The 16,797-nt window shown below is 56.9% G+C and overlaps 5 protein-coding genes across 5 annotated transcripts; 3 read left to right on the top strand and 2 right to left on the bottom strand.

Moving 5' to 3' along the window:
- Positions 1 to 77: 77 nt before the first annotated feature.
- F5144DRAFT_341235 (cyclin-domain-containing protein) lies at positions 78 to 1,806 on the bottom strand. The gene is made up of 2 exons (XM_066784232.1): positions 866 to 1,806; positions 78 to 793 (listed from the first exon to the last, which is right to left on the bottom strand). The coding sequence occupies exons 1-2, from the start codon at positions 1,561 to 1,563 to the stop codon at positions 271 to 273; spliced, it is 1,221 nt and encodes a 406-aa protein (XP_066639562.1). The 5' UTR covers positions 1,564 to 1,806; the 3' UTR covers positions 78 to 270.
- A 1,795-nt stretch (positions 1,807 to 3,601) lies between these two features.
- F5144DRAFT_496921 (armadillo-type protein) lies at positions 3,602 to 6,813 on the top strand (the record flags this gene model as incomplete). The annotated part of the gene is made up of 3 exons (XM_066786175.1): positions 3,602 to 3,896; positions 3,958 to 5,738; positions 5,806 to 6,813. 3 exons carry the CDS (start codon positions 3,602 to 3,604, stop codon positions 6,811 to 6,813), a joined length of 3,084 nt encoding a protein of 1,027 aa, XP_066639561.1.
- Positions 6,814 to 9,158: 2,345 nt separating this feature from the next.
- Positions 9,159 to 10,373, top strand: F5144DRAFT_341367 (uncharacterized protein). The gene is made up of 2 exons (XM_066784233.1): positions 9,159 to 9,380; positions 9,442 to 10,373. Exons 1-2 carry the CDS (start codon positions 9,261 to 9,263, stop codon positions 10,216 to 10,218), a joined length of 897 nt encoding a protein of 298 aa, XP_066639560.1. The 5' UTR covers positions 9,159 to 9,260; the 3' UTR covers positions 10,219 to 10,373.
- A 597-nt stretch (positions 10,374 to 10,970) lies between these two features.
- Positions 10,971 to 14,217, bottom strand: F5144DRAFT_341138 (uncharacterized protein). The gene is made up of 3 exons (XM_066784231.1): positions 13,908 to 14,217; positions 11,611 to 13,850; positions 10,971 to 11,531 (listed from the first exon to the last, which is right to left on the bottom strand). Exons 1-3 carry the CDS (start codon positions 13,974 to 13,976, stop codon positions 11,444 to 11,446), a joined length of 2,397 nt encoding a protein of 798 aa, XP_066639559.1. The 5' UTR covers positions 13,977 to 14,217; the 3' UTR covers positions 10,971 to 11,443.
- Positions 14,218 to 15,119: 902 nt separating this feature from the next.
- F5144DRAFT_581576 (uncharacterized protein) lies at positions 15,120 to 16,765 on the top strand. The gene is made up of 3 exons (XM_066789439.1): positions 15,120 to 15,233; positions 15,293 to 15,367; positions 15,426 to 16,765. Exons 1-3 carry the CDS (start codon positions 15,200 to 15,202, stop codon positions 16,460 to 16,462), a joined length of 1,146 nt encoding a protein of 381 aa, XP_066639558.1. The 5' UTR covers positions 15,120 to 15,199; the 3' UTR covers positions 16,463 to 16,765.
- Positions 16,766 to 16,797: the final 32 nt, after the last annotated feature.

Below are 16,797 nucleotides of genomic sequence, written 5' to 3'. Positions count from 1 at the left end.
GGTTGTTATACGGCATCACTCCTCGGCCTACGCACATATCCAGCCGAAAACTTGTATTCCTATAAGTTCCCCATGGGTATGTTGCTAATGCCAACCTCGCAGGTCTCCTTTTTGAGACCCAACTTTCAAGGTAATTCCAACCAAACGCCGCTCGGTATCTCCATGTTAAACCCCCTCATCCATGCAAAATGTTCCACAATCCCGGCGTCCCACGCCGGCCTCAAAATAATCGAATCACCAGGGGTTTCTAGCGCCCAAGGCCATGCGCTGCTAGGAATGACCTCCGCCGGTGCCAACTGACCCTGCTATCCCATCCCCCGAAGACGCCGTTTGGCCGCCTTCGGTAATATCGTCGTCATCCAGTTCGTCACTATCATCCAGAGCGTCGCTGTCTCCAACATCGTCGCTGTTCTCCGGCCCTTCGAGGCAGTAGCCCGGGCATCGCTCGACAAGCCCCGCGTAATACGCGACTAGGACTTCCGGGTTGGGCACAATCTTCCAGTCGACCCGGTGCAGGAACTCGAGCTCTAGCATTTTCAGCTCGGCGACCTTGACTCCCCCAACTCTGGCATACGTGGAATTGTTCCAGAAGGCGTCCGACAACCCCTTGGCCGCAACGGTGGCGGCAGTAATGAGGAATCGGTGGACGGTAAGTGTGTTTATGGTAAAATCGGGGTACAGCGCGCACAAGCGGTCGATGTAATAGACCATCGAGAGAAGGAGGGGTGGGGTGAGGGTTGCGTGCTTCGCAAGGCGGTGAAGGTAGTCTGGTACTGATATCCCCGGGGCCGTTCTAGAATCAAGTCAGTGCGACTGCGTCGTGTTGAAACCATAGGAGACGAGGCGGGGGATGGGGGACGCATACCGGGAATGGAATCTAGTGAGGTGCCCCGATTTTAGGGCAAGTGAATCGTTTGTCTCGATAAGTTCGCCGAGCATATGCGCAATAAGGACTACCACGTCCTCGACTGCGCATAGCTCATATCGCAATGGCAGGACTTTGGGGGGTGCTGTGTCGGGTTTCACCCGCTTGGCGAGTGTTGAGGGGTTTTGTAACGGATCAGTCGCTAAAGCGCTTATGCTCCCGGGCCCTTGCGAGTTTCTCCGCTTAGATGGAGAGGTCGGGAGAGACGGCGCTTCAATACGCTGCCTCGGGCCGGAAGGCACTGGTTTGACGGGCCTCGCCGGTGGCTGCACGGCGACGTCGGGCCGCTCTTCGGGGGCGGCCATTGTTTTCTGCGCCTTGGATGAATGGCGGTCGGAGGTGGTGGTGGGTGGTACTCGCGGGAGCAATGCGCCAGTGGCGTAGTCCATAGGCTCCATCGGCGAGTACTGAGTCGCAGCATCGACGGCTACATATCGATTTGGCTGCGAGGCGTGAGGCGGTATTATTGCGGGCGCGGAAGAGTTGGACAACGACCGGCGAGATTTGGCGACGGCCGTAACCCGGGGAGAAGAGTATCGCGGCGAGGGCGCAGGGGCATAGTGGAAGCTGTGGAAGCTGCTTGGAGGAGATGCATTGGCTGGGTTTGTTGTGGGAACGGGAGACCGTGCCAACATCATCCCAACCTCCAGAATCTCCCCTCCTGGAAAGCTTAAAACAACAGAAGAAGTTGGTGAGAAGTCCTTGTGCGGCAAGCCTAGCCGGAGATGGTGGGGCGTTTGGCGAGACCGGCCCACTATGAACGTGCTTCCAGGTTCGAACCTTCGGGCTCCCCACAAAGCGAGTCGCACTGACCGGTGTGCTTGCTCGGTGTCCGGAACCAGCACAGGCTAGCCCGAAACTAACACGCTGATGAGAGGCAAACAAAATTTGACCGCTGCCGTGGAATCGGGTTTCCCAGGCGTTGCGCAGTCTTTTACTTCGTAGGGGTCACTGGACGGGAACAATGAAAGATATAGAATACAGTGAGGTGGCGAACTGAATTCCTGTTGTGGTATCCGGGTGTCTTTCCGCAGCGGCGGGGTTTGCAGGTCTGCAGGTCTGGGGTGTGCAGGAAGCCGTGCTACCGAAAGGGCTACTGTGACGTTGTCTTTAAATCGGAAGAGATGAACAAGAACAATCAACGATGGGGGATCAAATGTGTCCGGTTTCGAGGGGCGCTACTGCATCGCTATATACTAGACCTCGACCCTGCACCAGCGTTCTGGGTCGGTAAAAGGTGTGGTAGGACACCGGCAAGAGCCCAATTTCGTTACTCAACCAGCAATTGCTTGGACGCCCAGTGGGCTGAGCGAAAGGGACCGACCATACGGATCACGTTGGTATGCGAGGGACACCGAGTCGCCGGGAGCCATGAAGGCGGCGCGAGGTCTTTGCGCCTCAGTGATTGGCGACGGCCGAGACCTGAGCCAGGAGGCGGGCTTGGCAATAACGTGACAGCGGACCAGGGCACGAAGCGGTGGACGGCAAGGACCCGGATACCATGTGGCCCTCTTGCAGGGCCGGTTGTGGTACTGAGAGAACAACAAGGGGCGAATGTTTGGCTCAGATTGATTAGAACTCTACGCTGTCAGCGGATGTGTTTGGAGCCCACCGGTCAAATATACCATGCTGAAGAGGGAGTCGGTGTCTGGAAATGGCAATTTACCTGTCCGCAAACCCGGTGGCCAGTCGTGAGCTAATCCTTTATCCAAACGGCCCAGGTCATGCTGTCATAGAACCGCCCACGTGCGAGTTGTAGTGCAATGGAACATCAACATCTTGCGGCCAAGAAACCTAACCTAAAAAAAGAGACGAGTTCAAATAAATGGCAAGGACGGACTCGAAGAAACAGAAACCAAAACGAATAAAAAAAGAAAAAAAGAAGGGATAAAAAAGCCAAATAGCTAACCCGATAGATAGAAAACCGCGGTTGCCCATGAGCTGCTTTCGGGTGGGTAACGTTGACTACCTAATTGGCCCAGCCTTTGAGGTTGCTCCTGCGATCTCGACCTTCCATGATGTGGAGGTACAAAGTGCCAAGTCGGGTATGTGCGAATTTCTTGCCATCTTGGGGTGGCTGACTGGGCACCCATTAAATGTGTCGGATGGAAGTAAAAAATTGCCGGGCAAAAACTCAGACCCAATCCTGGTCTGAGTGAATGTTAGACAGGAGCCAGGGAGCCCAAGCAGCCTTCCCGCCGGCTCCATGCAGCTCGGGTGGGGCAAGGACTCGCCATTTGATCCTGCATCCTGTCCATCGATTCTCTGGAGTACATCCACCATCCACTTGTGGCATCGAATCGACATGTTTATCAAAATGACATCTTGGTGATAACCAACTTATGTTGTTACCTAGGTAGCTTATCCATCACACTAATCCGACCCTACCTTGCTTCCATACAATACGCACGCACAGTCGACAACTACAATAACTATCAACTCTTCGAACAAACGGCAATACGGAACTAGCCGGAAGTAGAGGCACAACGGGCCAATACTGAACCATCACGATCACCATCTCCCGTTTTCGACGATTGAAGATTAAGCCGAAACGTTCCCGCCACCGGGATTTTGCATATCCTTCCGCCCCAGCATATCGGTATTGACGGTTCTCTTGGAACGAGCGGTTCGGCCCTACAAAGTATCAACAGCCGCGACAGAGCACTGCCCGACACTATGGCTAGAGTCCAAAGTCCACCACTTCTGACGCAAATACAAGTCGCAAGGAGTTACTCAGAACAAGCGACCTCTCTTCGCGCGTTGAGGGATGAGATAATTGGGCACTCCCAGCGGAAAGAACAGTGGATACAAAACGGCGTGTTGGAGTTGCTTGTCAAGATTCTCCAGAACAATGGCATTTCGCCGAGAAGCTCGAGTGGCAAGGAACGCAGTCGGATAGGGCAGTCGGGGCTCTCGGAAGAGGCTACCGTGAGGCTGTTATCTTTACAGCTCGTTGCCAGCTTCGCATATGGTGAGTGCACCACAGATCGGCCGGTTATGGAGGACAAGTCCACGGTATTAACCTAGTCCAGGCGGTGCTGCGTTCCTTGCTCCGTTGCATGCCGTCGGCATAGTCGCGACAATCATTCCGTTTTTATACTCGCGAAACAACCCTCCACAAGTCGTGTTGACAGCCCTACGGACTTTCAAGAACATCACAGAAGCCACCCGGCTTGCGACCCCAGGTGCCGAGGATACGACAAGCTTGTCCGATGCGTTGTTTTCCACCAGCTCACTCGCCGCTTTTTATGACATTCTTTCTCAAGAGTCAAGAGATGGCGTGGTACAAGAACAGAAACGCTTAGTGGCGAGCCTAATCAGTAGCTTATGCAAGACTCCGACACACCAGAACGCCCTGGCTGACTCTGGTGTTATGGACGCGCTAGCTACGATGCTGGCAAGTTTCGTTGTAGAGAGGGGGGAGGTTATTCCCGGAGCAGAAATAGCCGGGCGCAACGACGGACTAGCAGGTCTGATTCCGGCTCCTGCACCTCCTGGCGCCGATCTGGCCCTGACGCTCCAGGCCCTATCCACCATCATCGCCAACTCGCGTTTCCGCTCATACCTGTTGCTATGTTCTCCGGCCATCGTGGCGGTCTTCTCTTCGGCTGGAGTTATACCTCTCGCTCCGGAGTCGAAAGCAGCCTGGTATGCGCTTGAGATGAGCGGGTTTGGCACCATCCGGCCTAGGGGGCCCCAAGCAATGGACTTCTTGCTCCCCGCGGTTCCTATCCCTCAGGCCAGGTCTCAATCGAGAGGTTTCAGCGACTATCCACCACTGGGCTTCTCCTCGTCTCGGGAAGATCTCGCCGCCAGCAGCAACCAGGGGTCAACGTTCAAATTTACTGGCGTGGGCGTGGGCCGTCCCGATACGGCTGACGAGGATGAGGAGGCTGATGAACCAGAAAGCCCTCTTATCCCATGGCTTATTCGTCTTGCTCTGTCAACCGAGGGCCTCGAGAGAGTCATGGCTGCTTCCTTAGTGACATCGCTGTTCAAGGCTGGCTTTGCGTGTCCGGAGCGGGAACAAATGCTCGCAGTGCTCGTTGTTCCGCTCCTGGGGCAGCTGATGAAGGAGCATGATGAGGAAACCCCCGCCTCTGTCCAACAGTCCGCTACCGTTGGGCCTGACGTGGCCAAGCGTTGGGAAATTCAAGAGCGGACGCCCGATGTTCTGGCTCGGCTTGTTGGGGAGAGCGAGATCCTGCAGCGGGCGGCACGCGAATGCGGAGTGCCTAAGATGGCCGTTAAGCTCTTGAAGGATTCGTACAAACCCCAGCCAGTGAGCTCCCCCCCTCAGCAGTGGTCAAGCAAGCCTGGCCGAGGTGCGGATGCCGAAGGAATCCCAGCTTCCTGCCGGCTTGGACCGCCTGGCCGGGTGCCTGCTTATGGTCACAAAATAAACACGCGGGAAAGCGCCCTGAAACTTGTGGCGGCAATGGCCACACTCAGCAATGAATATCGGGAGGCGCTCGTCGACGCAGACGCCGTGTCGTACATTGTGGAATCACTCTATCCAAATCCCGGCAAGCCAAAGAACCCCAGGGAACAATCATCCTCGGAAAAGGGTCCTGAAGATGGAAGTGCCGGCGGGCCCTCGGTGTATGGCCATAACCCCAATTCCGTCCTCATGGCAGCGTGCCACGCTATTAGGGCGCTCGCGCGGTCGCCGAAGATTGTACGGACCACGATGAAGGACCACGATGTCGGAAAGCCAATCAATAAGTTGCTCAGCCATCCCGACATCGAAGTCCAGATTGCTGCTTCCGGCGCAGTCATCAATGTAGTTACCAGCCACAGTCCTGTCGCGGCAGTAAGTTTTTACTTCTTCCTTTTTTACCTTGTGGTCTAGTCTTGAGGCATGATACTAACGGGGGCAGGCGCTGCTTTCGTCAAATGTGGTCCAGACGTTGTGCAAGCATACGCACTCGCTCAACGCCGGCTTGCAAATAAACGCGCTCTGGGCACTCAAGCACCTAGTACTCGAAATGGACAATAGTATTAGGAAGCCTTGTTTAGATACGCTCGGCTCGGGGTGGCTCGTCCAACTCATCAGCGACGATGACACGTCCGAAGGGGAAGGAATCCGGACACGGCCGCGGTTAGGACAACGAGCGGCCGTTGACGACGATGACGACGAAGACATGGACAAGGAAACGCCCGGCGGAGAGGACGATGGCGCACACAACGAGTGGGTCTGGGCCGCCCAAATCCACACCCCGCAAGTCTCCAACTCGGCGCGCCTGCGACAAGCTGCAGTCAAACTCGAAGCCCTCCACGAGGCGGAGCTCAACCCCGCTCGCAAGGCCCGGGCTGACCGCCTCGCGATCCGGGAACAAGCGCTCGGGTTCATCCGCAACTTCCTCACGATTTCCACGTCGTCCGGCCTACTGGAGATGGTCGACTACCTGTTCACAGAGCTAGATCAGGATCGGCTCTTCTCCATCTTGGCGGACAGGCTCAAGGTGCGCGTGGTGGGCGCGGTCGGGCGGCGGGCCTCGTCCGGGCGCGGGACCGGGCGCGACGCGCTGGTGCTCTACCCGCAGGCGCGGATCGTCGAGAACGTGGCGTACATTCTCGTCCACATCGCGGCGGGCCCTCCGGCGTACCGGCAACTGGTCATCGCCCAGACGGAGCTCGTCAAGCTCCTGGGCGGGCACTTCAACAGCAAGGATGCCAACGTTCGGCGCGCGCTTTGCCAGCTCTTCATCAACCTGTGTTGGGCCGAGGACGAGAACGACTTCGAGCCCTGCACGCAGCGCGTCTCGGCGCTGGAGCAGCTCGGGTTCCTGGCCAAGCTGCAGGGCTTGGAGGCGGGGGATGTGGACTTGGGCGTCCGGGAACGGGCCAGGGCGGCAGTGAGCCAGATGAAGACCCCGACTGTATAGAGCCGCAGGCGCGGACGTGCTTCTGGCCCCGGATCCATATACATACCACGCTTACAGACGGTGAGGACCACTCAGCTGTTCCGGCCGTGTGTCTGAGGCTTCTTCCTTTTTTTGTAGTTCAACATGGGTATGCGGGTTATGGTTGCGTGGGTTGGGAGTATATACGGATGGTTACAGTGTATACTTGCTATTCACTAGGTATTTACGGGTTGGGAAAGGCGCTTGCCAGTCGGGGCTGGCTGGCTGGGCAACACGGCAGACAAATGAATGGATGGGATGGTACATACAACCACGGTAGCGCGGGTTGCATCACAATTCTTTTTTTTTTAGCGATGGGCTGAGAGAGGAAAGGGATGATGTGGGAGCACCCGGACGTGCCGGGATCGTCCGCCTCGACCTCGTTCTTGTCTCGGGCACCAGCGTCTACGGCGATGTTGGCACGTCCGTGGCCCGGGTATACACGGTTACTGAAGGGGTGCGGGCGCGAGTCACGAGGTGGTGTGACGTCCCTTGGCGTTGGTCTACATCGGTAGGGCACTGGAAAGTGGCCATTTTGCGCCGTCTTATGTTAAGCGGATTTTTTGCCGACGGCGTCTTATTCTGTGTGATGGGTGGTTTTGGTTAGTGACCTCCTAGTTATTCTTGGTGCTTGTATACAGCGAGACTGCTTGCTGCCTTGGACACTTTCGTTCCGGTTATTTTCTCTTCTCTGCCGGATTATTTCCCCTTCTCTTCCCTATTTTTCCCGGCCATCACAGCTCAACAGCACAAAGTCTGGACATCATTCGGGAATTCGGGGGGCGAGCTTGAGCCCGAACGCCCAATATTCATCTGCCCTCGCCAATAGGAGAGCTCGGAGCTACCCTTGCTTGCCATGCCGCCTCGCATTACCTAACCAGAAGCTCTTTCTTGCCCTCGTCCCCCTCATTCTTGTCACCTTTGGTAATCGAGGTAATAAAGGGAGGTGGCGTGACAGCATGCAAGTGACGCGATCACCGGCTTCGAGCCAGTCAAAAGATGGGACGGAATGGTCGGGACTGCTTGGTGGTCCCATTCTCTTCTTCCTTGGGAGAGTGTCAGTTGAGTGACTTGAGAATGATGAAGTGACAAAAAGTCGAGTGCCGGCATTAGCGATCCTTGGCTCGGCGATCGGCTTGGCTCGCTTCGGTATGTTGCAGTCATCGATGGGCGAGATGGCTTGATGGGGTGAGTTTGTTGAGGTGGAGGGACGGGACGGGCACTGGCTTAGTGTAATCCTCTGTGGTGGAAGCAAACAAGGGCTCGCACAATGGTGTCTGTTACTCCAGTCTGGGCTGCTTGGCTTGCTTGGGTGGGAGTGTCAAGGTACTGGGTGTCAGCTATTTCCCGATCGCCACGTTCCGGTGTAAGTGGTCCGGAGCGTCCTCGATATGGAGCACGACATTCGATCTGCTTCGAAATAAATCGCCTCTTTCAAATCGGGAGTCCTTATTCATCATCACCACCATCATCGACATCGTCACTCATCATCACGCGCGCCGCCACCGGCCCACCTCACCCCCTCTCCCGAGGTTTCCGGTTGATCCGCCGTTTCTTTCTTCTTGCCTATGCAGCTATGGAGCTATTCTTTTCTGGCATTTTCATCTCATGCAGCCAGCCATCCAGCACCCACCCAGACAGCCACCGTCATGTCATGTGGTGTGGTGTAAGCTCGCTCGCATCAACGTATGCCAAGCATCGGCCCGCGATCGTCATGGCCCATTGGCTCCCCAGGGTGAACCCCCGGACGTCGTGCCATCTCGGGCGGGCCAGTCGTTGTGGTGCGGGGCTCTGTGGCTCTGTGGCTCTGTGTAAGTGCGGTATGCATGACAAGTCACGGCAGTCTAGACGTCAAGGCTCCATAGGGCGTAAGTGGACTGTACTTGGTGCCATGTCGTGCTTTGTAAGAGGACGTCGTCGGGCGTAGGACACGGGACTGTGCATGGAGGGGGATGGGGAGTGTGATGTTGCCGGTGGCTGCCGCGGGTGAAGGGTCCTGGTCCATTAGTTCATCTACTACCGGCTGGAGGAGAAGACTCGGAATGGAAGGGTACTTCCCAGTCCGAGAACTCGCCTAGTCTTCCTACCTCCACGATTTCCGGCTTGGTAAGGGCTAGAGTTCGGAGCCATCGGAGTTCGAGCCGCTTCGCTTTCCCGGGGAGGTGCTGGTGCTCTCGGGCCCCCCTCCTTGGCTCCCTTGCGTGCTGTGTCGCATTAAGAGACATCAGACCGATGCTGGGTAGCGTGATACGGCTATAAGAAAGTGCCCCTCCCCTCCATGAATCAGAAACTTATCCCTTTTATATCCATCTGATCATCACCCATTAACTGGCCTTCATACCTGGCTGGGTATCTGTGCTTCATCCCTCGCCTCTCATCCACCCAAAACTACAACTCCCGACTCCTGACAGGATTAAGAATTAGCAATCATGGCACTGTTTCCTCGTAATGACGCCTTGAGAACCAACCCGCCGGCGGGTAATCAGCAGCTATCGACCAATGGCTCCAACTGGCTGTTTGCCGTCACGGCCATCTTTGGCTTCTCCCTTGTAAGCCACACAAGCATCAACACAGACCTGAGTAGGCATGTGAAATACTAACATGTTCCAGCTCGGCTACTTTGCCTTGAAGTTCCGCGCTAAGAACGGCGAGCGGTTCTTCCACTACCTCTTCATCATCGCCAACTTTGCCGGTCTCATCGCCTACTATGCCATGGCCTCTGACCTAGCCTGGGATCCCGTCCGCCAGTCCAACCAGCTCGTCCGCAGCGGCCTGATCCGCCAAATCTTCTGGGCCAAGTACGTCTTCTGGGTGATTGCCTTCCCCATCATCCTCCTCGCCCTCGGCGTGCTGTCTGGTGCCTCTTGGGCCACCATCATCTATAACATCGCCCTGTCCTGGGTCTGGATCATTTCGTTCCTCGTCGCCGCCTACACCCCGTCCAACTACAAGTGGGGTTTCTTTGCCTTCGGCCTCCTAGCCCAATCCTTCCTGGCGTTCTCAACCCTCGTCCGTGGCCTGCGCAGCGCCAACCGGGTGGGCTCCCGGCGTGACTACCTCCTGCTCGCCGGCTGGGTCAACTTCCTGTGGCTGCTGTACCCGCTGGCCTGGGGCCTGACCGACGGCGGCAACTACCTCGGCGTGACCCCGAGCTTCATCTGGTTCGGCATCCTCGATCTGCTGCTGGTAACGGGCGTCGGCTTTGCAGTCCTCTTCCTGTCCAGCCGCTGGGACTTCGGCCGCCTCAACATCGCCTTCACCCAGTACGGCCGCGTCCCCTTGCACGACGGAACCTTCCCCGAGAAGCAGGCCGCTCCTCCGGCCCCCGCTCAGGTTCCCGCCTCGGGTCCTGCGACGGCTACGCCGGCGGGTACTGCTGCTGTTTAAACCGCCTTTGGTGGTCATAAACTAGTAACTATTTTGATGATGTTGTGAGGAGAAGGTTGGAACGGGGGGTGATGCACTTCCTCCCTTCCTGAGATGGATGAAACCCAAGGCACCAAAACACGAAAATAACAAAACAAAGGCGGAAAACGGAGGAATACCCTGGGTGGCGCTCTTTTACACATTTCATTTCATATCATTTCAACTCTCTCACAGATACCCACACTCGCTAGGATAAGGGGAAGGATTCAATGGAGAAGGGGTTTGGTTAGTCCGGGATAATGTATAATTCATGATAATCATGAACTAACCTGTCGTTAATCAACAGTAGCACAATTAAACCAATACCCAGTTGATTCGCTACATATCGATTTACTATGTGCATGGTAGCGACATGTTTATACAATGTTCTAGTTTGGGTGATAGGCGGCTACCAACAAGACGCCGCGGAGGTTTTAATACCCAACACCGTTCCAAGCCCGAATAGTAACCAACGTACAGCTAAAACCGCCAAAAGCTCACCGAGCACCCCCCGTCGGGGATGGCCGGCTACGAAACCCCCTAGGGAGTTTGCCCTTTCCTGGCTGGGGCCCGGCGTCCCGGGGGCCAGCTCAGAAAAGTCCTTCCCCGAGCAGGATCGAACTCATGACCTCCCGTCGGAGCTGTGTTCGACTCGCTGCCCGGAGGTGAGGACCACCGCCGGTTTACCACTTGGCCAACCGTCGAGTGGGCGGTGGTCCTCGGTGGAAATGGCGCCGTGAGATCTAATACATATAACACGTTCAAGGAAGTGCTCTTCCTCAGCAATTCCCAGATCCGATATCCCCTCACCGGGATTACTTATAATCCCACTCGGTTCCAATACGGAGTCTATACGAAAATCACCGCCAACATTCGGGGGTTATGTCACCGCATGAAAACCATCGTCAAAGTCGAGTCAGTCAACCCGAGCCAACCTCTGTTTTTGACCCCAGTGACCCCCCATCGCCCCAGCTTCAGTCAAGCACCCAGATATCATCTGCATTCTTCGCACCGGTCCCCAGACTTCTCCATCACCCCTATCGTATATCACTGTCACCCAGCAAGCCACGCAACACAAAACAACGCAATCCGTTTCACTAGCCATCCCCTATCCACGCTATGCACCATGTTTCTACACACATCCGCAGCCCCATCCCCGTCTCCAGCACTCTCCCTCTCAATTCCAAACCACAGAACCAAAACCAGCTTATTCCTCCCGCCCATCCTGCTCATCATCCACCAAGATCACCACCGTAACCGTCGCGGCATACGCCTCGCGGATCGCACACGCCATGCTACGCACCCACCAAGTTAGCACACGCACCCAACCGAATAAAGGGATGAAGAAGAAGAGGGCAACAGAAATAAACGTACCAGGTCCTTCCCAAATCCGCCACCACCGCGCTCAGCCCCCAATGCGCACACCACGCCCTGGCCAACACCTCATTATCCGGCACCCCAAACGCCTCCACCACCAGCACGCGCTCCTCATCCCCCCCACTCAACGTACTCGGACTCGACACCCCCGTCGGCCTGTCCCTCCCCGTCGTCGCCGTCGGCGGCGGCGACGTCGAGTTCGACAGCGAATGCGAATGTCCATGCCCACCGCCACCCCCACCCCCACCAGTGTTGTTGGTTCCGTACAGCCCGTTCCAGTCGCGGACTTTGACCAGCTGGTCGGCCTTGACGGGGGTGTAGACGTAGTCGAAGAAGAGGGGGTGGGGTCCGTCGGAGCAGGGCCAGGCGGAGACGAAGGAGACGTCGAAGGTGAGGCGGAGGGGCCACGAGACGCCGTCGATGGCGAATTGGATGGAGGCGTCGTGGTATTTGGGGGCGGTGGTGGCGGAGGAGGAGGTGTTGGGTGGTGCTGGGCCGGGGCCGGGGGAGGAGGGGTTCGTGGCGGCGGAGGAGGAGGGGCGCGTGTCGTTGCCGTTGCCGCCGCCGCAGGGGCGGAGGTTGAGGAGCTCGATGCGGACGAGGTCCGTGAGGTAGGCGTCGTCGTCGCGGTCGGGGGCGACGAGGGCGTATTCTTTGACGGGGAAGACTTGGGCTGGGGGGCCGAGCGGGTCGGAGCGTTCGGACATGGAGCGGATGTCTTCTGGGGTGACGCGGTTGGTGTTCGGGCGGCGGGCGCGGATTCGCGCGATCTGGTTGCGGCCGAGGTCGGCGGTTGGCCGGGCCGGGCCGACCCAGCCCGCGAGAGAACGGCAGGTGGGCGCGAGGACCTTGCCTACGATGGAGGTGGCCGTCCAGTAGGTGTAGCTGTTGCGGTACTGAAAGCCGCAGCTGGGGTGGGCGTGGGACAGAAGCGTCAGGTCATCGGTGGCCTTGCCGGGGTCGATGTCGATCAGGGCGTTCATGATCAGGAAGGGGAAGGTTGAGCCGGGCAGGACGAGCCCGCTGAAGAAAGCCATGGCGTGCGAGCTGATGAGGTCGAGGGTTGTTTCCTCGTCGCGGCGCTTGAGGGTGTCGAGCGTGTCGGTGAGGTTGGGCCACTTCATCATCTGCGCGAAGCGTTTGAGCATCTTCACCTGGCGCCGCTTGAGCTTGTAGCGGAGCCGTATGTGTTCGGGTGCGGTGCCGTAGTCGTCGACGCGGATGTTGTCGTGCCACCTGCGGGCTAGCGCGAGATTCCACTGTATTGTTGGGGGTATCTGGGCCAGTAGCTTTTCCTTCGCGTCTGTCATATGGTGTCTGGATTGGATTCGGAGTTCCAGCTCGAGGCTGAGAAGCAGCTGGTGGCAGAACTTTTGGTATGTCTGACTGTTCGTCGCGCTGGTGTCAAATATAAACTTGGTGACAACCTGATTCTTCGGGCTGGTGAGGTCTAGCCAGCCTGGCCCCGAAAGAACCATGATCAAGTCCGTGATCTGCTTGTCGAGCGTCTTGTGTGGGCTCGCATACTTATCCGGGTCTTTGAGTAACCGCTTGTAGAGGTTCCTGTACATCAGATCCTCGTCGTCATCCTCCAACCCCCGGTCAAGCTCCCTGAGTCGTCCAAAGATGGTCTCGAGGTCGATCTCGCGGGGCTCTACCCCCGAGTCTCGCAAAGTAATGGGTGGTGGTGTGACGCTCGCGAGACTCACCCAGTGATTGAGTGTTATGGTGCCCGGGCGCTTACCGTGGCAAAATGAGTAGCTGGGCTGCTCTAGTGTCTCCCAGGGGTAGGTCGCCGGCTCGGACTCGGCGAGGCGTAGTGTCATGAGCTGCGTCATGGAGTCGTGTTGGTTCGCGGCATCCGTCTCGTCGCCGCGATTCCCGGCCGCGGTCGCGAACAGGGCGTAGTAGTGATCCGAGGCATGGGGAATGGGTCGCTTGTGGCCTTTGAATGCTGGGACGCCTCTGGAGATGAGCTGCATTGCGGGGCCCAAGTTCAACTCCTCACTGCTCGACATGCCCGACGGGGGCCACTCGGTTAGGGGCCCCAAGTCGTATGGGGCACTGTGAGGGTCTTCACGGCCTTTGCCCTTGGTAATGCTCGGATCGGTTCGCCGTGGTCTACGGCGGCGGGCCGGGGGCTCTTCTGGCCCCTCTGACCTCTCTGGCCTTTCCGGCCTCCTGCTACGGCTTCCAAATACATCGGTATCGCTTATCGTCCTCAAAGAGTCTTTTTCCTGGGGAGATGGTCAGTATGTTTTATGGGGAAACGGCTGTCCTGGCTTCCAACATACCCCCTTCTTGCTCGCCGAGCTCTTCGACCTAAACAGATCCCAGAATCGCTTCTTCTTCAGTTCCTCCATCTTCCGAGTAGACACACGGCCACCCGATGATTTAGATTTCGCTCTTCTCTATGTCGAGTGGTTTAGCAGCAGGGCGCGCCCAACAGCTGCGCATCCCTGGATTTTGGATTGGTGTGTGGAGCGGTCTGCGAGGCTGAGTTGCACAGACACGCGTGTCATGATATGCGGCTGTGCATGTGCCGTGCCCAGGTCTTAGCTAGGATGCATGAGACAGGCGTAGCATCGGGCACCTCCCTCAGTCGTCAGATCCGTTGTGTCGGGACCAGTTCGGGACTTGGCCGGCAATACAATGGACAATAGGCCGCGGTGTCTGGCGGGTTAAGAGAACTGAAAGTGAGATGGCGGTCGAGATGGTTAGTTAACTAACCAGCGAGTCGATCGGTTGTTTGTTAGATGGATTAATTTTTCGAAAAGCGATTGAATGGAGAAGACGGTTTCTTCAAAAAGGCACGGCTTGGACGATGAAACAATTTCTACACTAAGATGTCCCGTGGATGGCATGCATGTGCAGTAGCCCGCCTGATCCGCCTCGTTGTCGCGGTAAAGCGCTTTTTGAATGCCAGTGTCGTCCTCGTACTGCGTAATTGCAAGCTGCAGCGCATGCCAGGGGGTATCTGCCCGCTCCTTCCAGGCCCAATCACTTGCTCTCAGTTCAGCTCGGACAATGCGCTTCTCCTCCGCCTTGCATGTCCAGGTCAGACAATCCCGCTACTCAAGTTGCCAGGTCATCTAGCGGGGAGGGGACCGTTGCAGTCCCGCTTGGCCCAACGTGGAGCTGCTGCTGCTGCTGCTGCTGCTGTTGCTAGGTGCTGCCCGGTGCCTTGGTCATTGGAACCTATGCCCCGCATCCACTCGCAGTGGTTCGGTTTCAGAATGATACCATCCTGAGGTGAAGGGTTGGAATCATTGATGAAAGAGAGGTGGGGTTTGTTATCAAACCATAGAGAAGGCCTCGTCACTTTAGCAATTTTTTGACTGCTATGTTGTCCCGATATCCGGCTGAGTGACGTCCACTAGAGGTGGTGTTGTTAGTGGGCGGTTTCATCGTCCAGAAGGAAGCACTGGGGGTGGGGCGGTCGCTAAAAAATACGCTCACCGCCCCCGGCGCATGGGGCAGAATCCAGAAATTTTCTGGACCGGAGCGACTTGGGAGCTGTCCCGAGTCCCCAAGTCGCTGGACAGAGGCCGACATCCAATGCACCTCATACTCGCAACCAGACACAATGGCCCCCGAATTACGCAAGAGAAAGTCGAAGCGTAAGTACTCCATCATACTACCAGCTTTCACGTTTGAAATGCTAATCAATTGATTCCAGCGGTTGTGGCGGAGCCTGAGCCTGTCGCAAAGAAGAGCAAGGCAACGAAAAGCCCCAAGGCTGAGAAGCGGAAAGGTTAGGGGCGCTACTGCTGCCGAAAGTGCCACGGTTTGTTAACGCGTCCTCATTCCAGCTCCCGAAGATGCTTCGCCCGTTGCCGTGAAGAAGCAGAAGCCGACCAAGGATGTCGCCAGCAAGAAGGTCGCTGCCCCTACGGAGAAGGCGGCCCCGAAGAAGTCGGCACTGAAGAAGGAGAGGCAATCCCCGAAGGCCAAGGCCGCGGCAGAGAAGTCGAAGAAGGGAGAAGAATCAGAGGAGGTGCAGGACGGCGATGTCCTGTCCGAAGCAGAGGAGGAGGAGGTCGACGACGATACCAAGGCTCTTGTCCAAGCTCTGGACAGCGGCGACGAGGACGAGGCAGAGGCCCAGGTCAGCACATTCAAAAAGGGCCAGGATGTCGGCAAAGTCCCCAAGGCGAAGAAGTCGACAAAAGCTCCCACCAGCAGTAGCAGCGGCACACCGGGTGTGATGTACCTCGCGAGAATCCCTCACGGTTTCTACGAGCACGAGCTGCGGTCGTACTTTGGCCAATTCGGCGACATTACAAGGCTCAGGGTTGTGCGGAACAAGAAGACGGGCGCCAGTCGCCACCGGGCTTTCGTCGAGTTCGCTGACGCCGAGGTGGCCGACATTGCCGCCCGCACCATGGACAAATACCTGTTGTTCGGGCACATTCTCTCGGCGAAAACCGTGCCACCTGCGCAAGTGCACCCGGACCTGTTCAAGGGCGCGAATCGCCGCTTCAAGGTGGTCCCATGGAACAAGATGGCCGGCAAGCAGCTCGAGCGGCCGCTGTCCGAGTCCCAATGGCAAGTCAAGATTTCCAAGGAGGAGCAGAGGCGGGCCGCTAGGGCCGACAAGCTGAAGGAGATGGGTTATGAGTTCGAGGCCCCGGCACTCAAGGCCGCCGAGGCGAAGCCATTGTTGGAGAACGGTACTGAGGAGGAACCCAAGGCTATCGAGGCTCCCCCTGCCACCGAGACAGCCGAGCCCAAGGAGGAAGAGGAGGTTGCCGAGGCGGAAGTGGTCAAGGCCAAGACCACAAAATCCTCGGAAGATGCCACCCCGCAAAAGAAAAAGGGCAAGAAGGCCAAGAAGACGAAGTCATGAGCAAGTAGTCACAGTATTGCAGTTTGTCACTGATACCCGCGGCTGGGGACAATTAAGAGCCGCTTCCGGGCCGAGTAATCGCTCTCTTAGTTTCAAGTGTTGGAATGTGTGCACCAAGCGAACCTGATATACTCTTGGGAGGAGCTGGTGCTCCGAGAGATATCAAGATTATAAAGCGCAGACAGCTGCTCTACTTCTGCCCTAGTATGAAAAAGCCAGCATTTTGCGATGTGCAACGGCAGATTCGATGTGAAAGTCAGGCGAAGAGAAAATATGTGAAGAAGAAAAAAGAGAAAATCCAGCTTCGATTTCCTGCATTTGCTAGCTTAAAATGC

Source organism: Chaetomium tenue (genome assembly GCF_020726465.1).
Source record: "Chaetomium tenue strain MPI-SDFR-AT-0079 chromosome Unknown F5144scaffold_6, whole genome shotgun sequence".
Taxonomy (NCBI): Eukaryota; Fungi; Ascomycota; class Sordariomycetes; order Sordariales; family Chaetomiaceae; genus Chaetomium; species Chaetomium tenue.
The sequence above is the reverse complement of the archived record's forward strand: the minus strand, read 5'-3'. Positions and strand labels throughout refer to the sequence as shown.